The 11,616-nt window shown below is 34.6% G+C and overlaps 1 protein-coding gene and 1 pseudogene across 1 annotated transcript; both read left to right on the top strand.

The window, feature by feature from the left end:
* The first annotated feature begins 1,175 nt into the window (after positions 1 to 1,175).
* On the top strand, positions 1,176 to 1,658 carry LOC112083928. Its single transcript, XM_024152150.1, has one exon. The coding sequence runs from the start codon at positions 1,176 to 1,178 to the stop codon at positions 1,656 to 1,658; it is 483 nt and encodes a 160-aa protein (XP_024007918.1).
* Positions 1,659 to 6,555: 4,897 nt separating this feature from the next.
* LOC18991806 lies at positions 6,556 to 7,786 on the top strand (annotated as a pseudogene).
* Positions 7,787 to 11,616: the final 3,830 nt, after the last annotated feature.

The following is an 11,616-nucleotide window of genomic DNA, read 5'->3' as shown; positions in this document are numbered from 1 at the left end:
ATTAAATTAAAAAATTACAAAAATAGTTGTTATTATCTTTATAAAATAGTAAATAGGATATTATGTTCATATTTATAATATTTAAATTTAAATTAAATTCTCATAATAAAAAACAATAAAAATATGTTATTATATAGTTTTTTTAATAATCAATTAATCTAAAAATTTTAATATTTAAAATTAATAAATCTTCATATTATGATAATATAAGAGATGGATTAGAATTATGTTTTATAAATATATTCATTTCTGAATTAATAGAACGGACGAGTTAAAATTATATTTTTATAATCGTGATTAAATTTATTAAAAAAATATATAAAATAAAGTTTTTCTGAATACAAAAATAAATATGTGTCACTTATTAAAAAATATTATATCTATAAAAATAATATATTACAAAATAATATTAAAAAATCAATTTTTCGTACGGGCGCACGAGTAATATCTAATCCGAGTTAAAATATAACTGAATCCAATGGGGTTCAATTTTTATATTTCAAAACTAAAATTCAACCCCTATCGTAAATCTGACTCAAATATCAGAGTTAGATTGGATCTAACTAAAAAATCCGACCCAAAACACAGAAAAAACACGATCCAACTGTAAAAATGAAAAATTAAAGAACGTGTTCTTTGCGATTTGGTTCATCTCCATTCAAAAGAATTTAGCCTATCTAGCAATGAAGTTGTGTTTGGAGAAGGAAGGTATACGTACTTATACGAACTTGAAAGAAAAAAAATCATAAATATTGGAATAATAGATGGGTTTAATATGTATGTTGTTTTCAATTGACCAAGAAATTTAAAAGAATAATAGCTTAATTTTTTTTATTCTTTATAGGAAAAATTCTTGAAAAATACACCAACTTATTTTTCTTTGGACGTTTAATACACAGACTATTTTGATTGGATAAAATATACACAGACTTTATAATAGTTGAGCTTTAATACACGAATTTTTGAATTCCGAAAGTTTGACACCGATTCTCTAAACTCCGTTAGTCTGTTTAACAGATAGTAATTACACCGTTTAGTTTTTAAAAACACCGTTTAAGGATAAATAAACGTGGGTTTATTAACAGAAGAAAAGACACTAGTTACCCTCTCCATTCACCCCCAACTCGATTGAACCCTAATTCGAGTCTTCTCTCTCTCTCAACCTAAAATCGAAAATGGAAAGCCAAAATTCACGGTCAGATGCGAACTCTCTCTGTCAGAGCTTTAACCAGAAGAATGATGGTCCTCTCTGTCACTGCAGCAGACCGACTTGGATGTCTAAATCATGGACAGACGAAAATTCGGGGAGAAGATTTTTCAAATGCAATGTTCATGGATTTTTGACTTGGGCAGATAAAGAGAAGCCAAATGGGTGGCAGAAGGTGAGTTTATTGGAAGCCCGAGGTCAGATTCGTCGGCTAAAAGAAGAAATTAAGGATCTTAGAGAAGTGAAACAACAAGGTTTAAGCGCAACCGCATGTGATTCAGTCATGGTGAAATCGGAAACATGGAAGAAGAACAATGAAGAGATGAAGAAGCTTGAACACGAAGCTATGGCATCCAAAGAAAGGGAAAATTGCTCCGCCAATTTGTGGTACTTTCGTGGGGGTGGATTCATCATAGTTACGGCTATGATCATTAAAATGTCGAAGACTTAGCTTTGTAGTTTGAATGTTAAGTTGTTCCTTTCTGTTTGGGTTTAATGATTTAAGTTGAACTCTTGTGTTGTTGGAATCCCTTGTTAAACTCTCTTGAAATCTGTTGTAATGGTTTTTGTTTTGTTGATGCATTGCCAGTGTTTTCTAATGCATCTGAAGCTTCACTAGAGGTGTAAAGGAAAGAAATGAACAAAAATTGAAGCAGAAACCAAACATAAGAACCATAACAGAGTGCATACATAGAAGCCATTACCGAGTAATACATGTTTAAATAACATTTTGTTCCAAAACAAGAGTGCATAAATATAAGTCATAACCGAAGAAGGCTGTTGCTTAAAACAGCATTCACCTCCAAAATAAGAGAACTAAGTTCCAAAAACCACACCAAACAAAGATAGAGATGATCCTAAAAATGTTAAACCAAAGATAGAAATGATCCTACAACCAAGGAGCACGAGGAGGTGGTTGTGATGATGAAGGAGGTCGAGTTGGTGCTTGTGATGATGAAGGAGCTGGAGGAGGTGGTTAGGACGATGAAGGAGCTCAAGGTCGAGGTGCTTGGCTTGTTGAAGGATATCAAGGAGGAGGTGCTCGTGGAGGTGGACCAGTCATATCAACTGCCCTCGACCAAGTCTTAGGATCTGTTCGCTGAAGATCTTTAAATGCATCTTCATCAAATGCCTTCAAAGCATCCATATTGTAGTTATGATCACCAACCGATGAGCTGTATGTTCTTGCCCAGAAATAATCCTCATACTCATGTTGGCCGTAAACTTTCCTCTAGTTGGCATATATATGTCGAGCACAATGCCTATGTTCTGCATTTGGTAGGAGATCAGACCTTTTTGTTTGTCAGAGATCACCGTGAATCCATTCCCTACTCCCAAGTCAAGGTCAGTCTTCAATTTGTCAACAAACCACGCCCAAGAATCGTTATCCTCTACTCGAACAATAGCCCAAGCTATGGGATATATTCTGTTATCATCGTCTCTTCCGACTGCAGCCAAAATCTCGCCCTTCAACTCCCATTTCATAAAAGACCCATCAAGCCCAATGATTGGTCGTCAAGACCTTTTCCAACTGTTTCTCAAATTTGCAAAGCAAATATAGAACCTATCGAAGACAGCCTTACCATCAGCTCGCGGAAGAGTAACAATCTTTGTAGTTACACCCTCATTGCTTCTTATAATTTCAACCTCATAATCCCACAGCTTAGCAAATTGCTCCCTTTGAGTTTCGATTATGAAGTTTAGAGAAATTCTTCTTGCCTTCTGACATATCCACTTGGATACATTGAGAGTATATCTCAGCATGATCTCGTCTTTAATGTCTGTCCATTTCAGACCAGGCCTTCTCCTCGCTTCATCCTTGTATAACTTCCCAATTGTCCCCTTTTTGAGCATCCGAGCTTTACTACTCTTCATATGAGTATGTCCATCGACATAACTCTTCACCATCTATTTTTTTATCGGCTTCTTGACTGAGCAATATATACGCCAAGGACATTTCTTATTCGTACATATTGCTCCTAACTTATTCTTCTCCCACTGACAAAGAATGATGTCAAATTTGGTTTTCAAGACATACCTTAGTAGCTGGTCTTTAAACTCTTCACCACTTCTGAAAATCTGCATTAACCACAGGTAAGGTTCCTTCTCGTTACTGTATGAAGCTCTAGATTTCTGCGTTTCCTTTCTACTGAAATCTTCCCATTCATCTTCGGTATCCACAGCAGGTTCTGGTCTGTCAGCATCCTTACATTGTCTCTCTATTTCAGCCTCATCATCGAATGCAGACTCCACATCATGTTGTCATGTATTGTTGTGTACTTCACCAGCAGCTCCATCACCTTCACCAAACACTTCACCGACAGGTTCATTGTCTCCTGCAGGAACTTCCACGATGGCTCCACTAAATCCACCAAACACTTCACCATCACCACCATCGTCTCTAAGCCGGATTTCTTCAAAAATTTCCTCAACCCTTGGATCATCCGCTCTTTCTTGCACTATTTCTTCTTCTGGTTCCTCAACACCAGCATTTTCATTCGCATTGTTGTTAACATCATCATCAGAATCAGACTCTTCTCTCTCATTTTCCCTATCATCAACGGCTTGTAGAGCACCATCATCAGACTCTTTTCTCTCATTTTGATCACTTTGCGGAAGTACCACTTGCTCGAGGAACAAATCAATTTCTCCTCCTTTCATAGCTACAGCACACATTTCTAGTATCTCTGCATCAGAACTGAGATAGAAGATAGCCTTACATGATTCCATTTCTGCCTCTGGGAGCTTGTACCAAACTTGTTCCACCGCACCACCACCCGTGCTCTTCACAGAATTCTTCAAAAATCAACTATGTCATGTAATCTGGATCAACCACTAACCCTCTCTTCACGGATCCTCCCTCGTATGTCCACTTACTCTCCCTCGAATGCATAAGTCCTCAATAGTACAGATTCACCTTGAAAGTGTCACTGCAACATTGAAGATAAAAGGGTAAATCAAAGCAAATCCATGCATCAATCTAAACCCTATAACAATATGGAACCAGAAAACACGACACGACATCAAAAATCGATTTCCTACCTCATTGTCTCGAACTCTTCGTTTCAGGATTTCAGCACTCGTCTCTTCTCGGTTCTCTTTAAATCATATCGCGTCGAGTGTGAAATCAAGATACGACTTTGAATTCGTGGATGGATTTCGATAATGTGGATTAGGATTCGTAATTCGATTTGGAGAAAAATCGATTTCGGTTTCTAGGGTTCTTTAGTTCGATTTGGAGAAAAATTAGAAGGGTAATTCGGATCTTTTCTTGTTTTAATTAACTCACGTTTTTATCCTTAAACAGTGTTTTTAAAAACTAAACGGTGTGATTACCATCTGTTAAACAGACTAACGGGGTTTAGAGAATCGGTGTCAAACTTTTGGAATTCAAAAATTTGTGTATTAAAGTTCAACTATTATATAGTCTGTGTATATTTTATCCAACCAAAATAGTCTGTGTATTAAACGTCTAAAAAAATAAGTTGGTGTACTTTTCAAGAATTTTTCCATCTTTATATATTATAAGTATGTCACAATTTGGTCCATACAAATTGATGATGTTATCGCCCCATACCAAATTCACTGATCTGAAATTTGACCGAACATCAAATTATGACAACATCGAAGCCATCGCTGACAGCTTAATCCACGCCAAGGCCCAATCAACCACCATGAGAAACCGATAATCTATTCTATTAAAACAGAAGCACATTTAATGCTTACATCCAAACACTCCTAAATTTTTTTTTTAATATTTATTTTATTTTTATATTTAATTTCCGAAAATTAGCTATTAATTTAGATATTTTTAGATTTCCTAAAATCTAGGTCATCTTTAATTTAAATTTCAAATTATTAGAAATTTAATGAAATTTAGTTACAAAAATTTGCATTCAATTTAATTTAAATTCAAAAAATTCAAAAAAAAAATTATAATTAAATTTTATTACGAAAATTCAGATAATAATTTTAATACTTTAAAATTTCTTAAATACAGGAGAGATTTAATTTAAGATTTTAAATTTAAATAGTATTTTTATAAAAATACATAGTAAATAAATATTTTATCATATTTTATCATAATCAATTGGTCTAAAATATCAAATATTTGAGATTAATAAATATTTATATTATACAATAATATGATCGAGCTGATTAGAGTTATATATATATATATATAAATATATTTAAGGTCCATGAGTTAATTTATTAAAACATGTAAGATATTAAGATGATTTGAGACAATTAAACTAACAGGTTAGCCAGTTTATATATATATATATATATATACATTTTTTTAATAGCACAAATAGTAAATAAATATCTTATTATATTTTTTCATAATCAATTGATCCAAATATTCCATATTAGTAAATATTTATAGGGTTATAAAATTACAATTATAGTCTTATACGGGTTAATTTTTTTTTTTTGACATCATACGGGTTAGTTTGTCAAGACATGTAAGATATTAAAAATTATTTAAGACAACTAAACGGATGGATTAACAAATTCATAGATGTATAGATTGTTTATGTGTAAATCAAAATTCACATAATAACAAAGTTTATAATTAACATTAGATCAATGTATACTTAATTAACGTATACTCTTATTCTACTAATATACAAATTTTACTGTTTAAAATTAAAATATGATAACAATTTTTTGATTTAAAAAAATAAATAACAAAAATAAATTATATCTAAACAAAAAAGATAAATACAACTTATATTAGAAATAAAAAATAAACATTCTCGTGCGGACGCACGGAGTTAAAATCTAGTTTTTTTTTAAAAAAATACCATTAATGCTAATTCATGATTCCATCATGTTTATCGTAAATAGACTGTATTTTACAAGAAAAAGAATGAAGAATATGACTAATCGTTTGGCTTTGAATTTGTATTCCTCGAGCAAGATGTTCACATGTCACTGAAATTTCTTAAAGTACCATAGAAGTAATGAGAGATTTGTTGAAGTTTAATCTGAACAATTTCGGTTTTGTGATTATTGTGTCTATATAGTATTCAATTCCATGTTCCATAACAGATATTGCATATAAACTTTTATATTAGTATATTGGTCCAAAACCTTTATAAATGCGTTTTTCTTTCTTTCTTTCTTGTCATTCCGACTTTGTTTTCAAAGCTAAAGATCAAGCCTCATAGTCCACATCGAATTTATGATCAACCTATAGTGGCTTGAAACCGAAATCAAAACCACGATTTGGTTCGGTTCGAAATGAATGCCCTAGGGCTCCCGAACTCTATATGTATATATATTAGAGATTGCCTACAATGAGTTGATTTCCATTCATTTATCTCTCTCTGATCCGTCTGATGATGGATTCACTCCCGATTGATCTCATTCGCGATATATTCTCTAGATTGCCTGCCAAGTCAATAGGAAGGTCTCGTTGCGTGTCGAGGCAATGGGAGTCCATACTTTGCCGTCAAGATTTCACCGAACTGTTCCTAACCAGGTCTTCTGCTCGCCCGCGTCTCTTCTTCGCATTTAAAGGATATCAAAAATGGCACTTCTTCTCATCGCCTCAGCCTCATAGTCCACATGACAGGTCGTCGTCGTCTCTTGTAGTAGAGGCCGATTCTCATTCTCAGTTGAAGCTCCCTGGAGGCATGCGGCTAGACTTTTGTAGTCGTGCCTATGGTTTGTTCTGTTTCCGTCTGGTCTCAAATCAGTATGTGGATACGGTACAGCATGTGATATGTAACCCTACCACAGGACAGTACACGATCTTACCTAAACTGAGAACGAACAGACAAAGGTGGTACAGCTTTTTAGGATTTGATCCGATTGACAAGCAATTCAAGGTACTACTTTGCATGGCCGAACTATCTTTTGAATGTGATTATAGAATTCTGACATTAGAAACCGGAAAGATGTGCTGGAGGAAGATCAAACCTCCCTTAACCCATCATCCTGCTGCTGACTCGTCTCAAGGGATATGCATTGATGGGGTTTTGTATTACTTTGCTCAAGAATATAAAAACCCTTGTGTGATAGTTTGCTTTGATGTTAGGTCTGAAAAAATTCATGTTTATCAACGCACCACTATCCATTTATGAATGGGATGTGATTAAATTGATAAACTATAAGGGTAAATTAGCTGTGATTAGTGGGCTGCGTAATTCCACTACTGGCTCTGATGAAAGGCCTATCCTTGAGTTTTTTGTGTGGGTTCTAGAGTACTACGAGTTTCAAGAATGGTCGCAATATGCCTACACTTTTCCGGATCACAATTTCATTGATCGCTACAATGTTTTTGTTGTTGGAGTGACCACAAAAGGGGAAATTAATTTTTCGAAGAAGTATGGACGTACACCAGATTATGTGTTCTACTTCAATCCCGAAAGCAACACTCTTCGCAGTGTTGAAATCCAAGTTAACCATGAAGTGCTTGACCACAGGAGTTACACCAGAGATGGAGCTAGCACCTTTGTAGACCATGTAGAGGATCTTAATTTTGATATGAGAGCTCACCTGCTACAAGATCGTCTTAGGTTTGAGAGCATTAACAAATTTGATGCCCTGTCTCTTTTAGATTATGATTAATTTGCAGGTGTCAAAACCTGATTGCTTCCCTTGCTCTCCCAAATCGGCTAAAAAGTTCCTATTTAATCAAGGTTGTATTCTCTTTCTGTAAACATCAAAATTATCAAAGAAATTCTTTTAAGAAATAAAGTTTTTGGCTGAAGTTGTCTCCATAAAATATAGCTATTTTGGCTTGTAAGTATGTTTGACTTGTAGAGTTTCTTGAGAGCCTTATCACTCTGTTGGCTTAATTAGCATTTTGTTCATATTTTCTTCTTTGAGAGCCCTATCACTCTGTTGCTTAATTAGCATTTTGTTCATATTCTCTTCTTTGAGATATGAGACGCGACTTTCTTTCTTTCTGCATTTTGTTTAATTTGAGTTGACAAAATAGCATTGGTAAGAGTATTCTTGGCGGCAACGAAGATTTTTGGTGGCTCTGTAGCAGGAACGAGGAGAGTCACTTCAGCACCAAAAGGGTTTCTTTTCTTGCCCTGTACGATGGAGATAGAAGCAGAAGAAGAAGCAATACATTGTGCCAGTCTCTGATTGGGATGCTTGATGATCCCTTGTCCTGAAGATACTTTTCTCACTTTAGCTTCTCACAATACCATGTGGAGTTGCTCTCTGCTTATACAAATAATGAAGAGATAAGATACATCATATATGTCTATAAATAGTAGTAGACTGAACCTGATTGCACCCCTTCTCCCCCAAATTGGCCAAGCTTTATTTAATACAAGCTTTATTCTCTTTCTGTAAACATCGAAGTTATCAAAGAGATTCTTTAAGAAATTAAGTTTTTAATTTATGTCGGCTTGTCTTCATAACATTTATCACATGGAGTCTAGCTAGTTGGCTGTGAGTATTGTGTAACTTTGTCATCTACAGGTTTCGTGTGAGCTTTTTTTTTATATTTATATTTTTTCTGTTGGATTAGCATTTTGTTCTTTCTGGTTATCATAAAACTGTTTTCGTAATGTTAATATTCCATACTTTGAGATCTGAGACGCTTCTCTCTTTCTGCATTCATTTTATTTAATTTGAACTGCTAACGATAAGCGACGGTGTGAGAGAAACTCAGGTTAGAAAATGACAAATTTTTTTTCAGTAGACTAAAATGGAATTGGTAAGAGGTTTCTTGGCTACAAAGAAGATTCTTAGTGGCTCTGTAGCAGGAACGAGGTAAGACACTGCACCAAAAGGGTTTCTTGCAGTGTACGTCAGAGATCGAAGCAAAAGAAGAAGCAGAAATACAATGTATTTGTGCTAGACTGATCTTCTCGATCCGTAAGAGCCAAGGAAGAGCTCGCATTCAATCTTACATCCATTTTTTAGGTTAAAAACTAAAAACGAAAAATTCAAAACGGGAAAATTAGAAGATCAACCAGAAAATTCTACGCTGGAGACAACATCAGTATTGACCAACTAAACATTATCTCTACGCCAAAATAATGTTTTCAAAGATCAAACTATCGATCGATCTTGTCGTTTCAAAATAAAACAACTTTAAAAGAAACAAAATTTTCTTTGTATCTCTCTAACAGAGATTCAGTTACTGAAAGAAGTGTGTAAGAACTCTATTAGTGTTAATAGGGACATTTTTGATGAAGTACTCTTTGTCCGTGATAAATTAGAGATAAAAAAAAAAAAAAAAAGCACCACTGTTTTCGATTTCCTGGTCAACTGAAGATGATGGATGAAGCCATAAAGTGCCTTTTTATATGAATGTTAAATTTATTCAAAAAAAATGTTTTTACATCCAAGATGCTAGCAAAGTTAATAAAACCAAATGCTATTACATGTTACAAACTAGATAATTAGCTTGTTGGTCATGAGGCAATCCAGTATTGGAAACCATCTTCATATTTCCTGTCACCAAGATGTCAAAATACCAATCATTCATGAAGGTCCAATAACAAAACAAAGAGTCTAGATCTTCCAACACAAGTACAACCAGAGTATGTTGCAAGCAACGTCTCAAGCAGATCAAGTGAAACCGAGAGAAGACCATGAGCAAGAGGAGCCGCATAATGAAGTCCATCAACAACAAACTTGGACCGGGTTACTTAAAAATTGTCAAGAGATAACAAATGGCCAAACTCCAAAGAATCAAGGCCTCTGGCCTCTATTACCAAATCAAGCCCAAGTATACATGCTATCTATCTCGCCAATGCACCAAGAAACTTAGGAGAGAAGGTTCAAACTCAGTCAAAGGCACACTAGTCTCAGCCACCAAATAAGGTAAGTATTCAATCAGTTTTATTCCTTTGACTAACCGAGTTTCTTGTCTTTGATCTTATACAGCGATAATATAGTTTAGTAGTTTTTCATTCTTTTTTATTTTCCATTATTGTTGCATTTTCAATTCACAAGTCATGTTGTTGAGTCTTTATTTTAAAAGTTCTGTTGTTTTGAGTTTTTTTTTTAAGTCAAGCCGCATTATATAATACCATTAACGGTCGTGTAACTTTTTCACCTTTGATATTAATTAAAACGAGAATTTTCTTTCACTAAGTTTTCTGATCAAAACTTGTCTTCTTTTCTCTAGTTGAGACCAGTACCTCTTAGAGCCGAGAATCTGTGTTGTATCATAAGTCTTTCACAACTTGTGTGGTGCACTTCGATCCCTTTCATTCCATTCACTTCCACCAACCGATTCATTTGTCTAGAGCTGCTCATTCATTTGAATCACCCCTTGGCCATCGATCAAAGCTTTGCTTCCGAGACAATATAAGTCCTGGTGCTTGTATCGTTTTTTGGTATCAGAGCTGAAGTTCCTTCAGACCAAGTTTTGTCTATCTGATTCAATCTCTACTTGTTTATCATTTACTTTGTTTGACTTCATTACCTTCATTGCATCATATATAATATATATATATATATATATATATATATTCACTCATTATCGTAGAATTTTGTTATCATACCATTATTGTTTTAAAAAAAGGATTTAGTTTGAATCATATCATCTTGCTGCATCATTTTATTGATGTGCTTCGGTAGTCCAATAGTTCATCGTTTAACTATTTTGTCATCAAGTTAAGAAAAAGAAAAGAAAAGATTGCATTGTTCCCGAGTTGCATTTGAAAGTTTTCCATATTTAGAATCAATCACGTTTGATTTTTTGGAAGACAGGCATAGTTTCCTTAATTCTTGTCAATCATAGTCTGTCATTTTAAGTCAAAAAAAGAAGAAGAGAAAAGCACAATTCACATTTCGAAACAAAAACTTACCATATTTGTGTTTCCTTATTTCTTTGATGGAGACTAAACAGTAAACACCTTTCTCTTGTGTTTTTCTTTTGCAATAACAATAAGCCATGGGAGAAGAAAGCAGCAACAATCAAGACGCCTTGTACCAGTTGGTGGCTAGCATGAGAGATGAGATAAAGTCCTTGAGACTAGAACTTCGTGACCAAATCACTCAAGTCGAGCAAATTCCAAGAGCACCAATGCAACCAGTTCGTATTTTTGGCAGCCATGGAATCAACAACGTGGAAACAACACCAAGAAACTATGGCATACGCATTAACGAGCCCTACACCACCGATCAAGGAGAAGAAGAAGATTCATATCAAGATGATGAACCAAATCCTCGAAATCAAAGAAACCAGGGGCAAAGAAGACGTGTGCCCGCAATATGATTAAGGAGATGCCGATGATGAAGACTATACACTATATTTTAGGCAGAACCAGAATCACATCAAGTTGACCACACCAAACTTTGCTGGAAAAGTTGATCCAGAAGCATATTTAGATTGGGAAAAGAAGATGGATCACATCTTCAACTGCTACAATCACCCCGGCCCCAAGAGAGTAGCACTAGCAGTAGCTCCTCACCGATGGTGC

The sequence above is a fragment of the Eutrema salsugineum genome, unplaced genomic scaffold (genome assembly GCF_000478725.1).
Source record: "Eutrema salsugineum unplaced genomic scaffold, Eutsalg1_0 scaffold_5, whole genome shotgun sequence".
Lineage (NCBI taxonomy): Eukaryota > Viridiplantae > Streptophyta > Magnoliopsida > Brassicales > Brassicaceae > Eutrema > Eutrema salsugineum.
This window is presented reverse-complemented; position numbering and strand designations above follow the sequence as displayed.

What these genes read in the sequence shown, in the direction of transcription:
- LOC112083928 (XM_024152150.1), top strand. Translation starts at nt 1,176, where the DNA reads ATGGAAAGCCAAAATTCACGGTCAGATGCGAACTCTCTCTGTCAGAGC.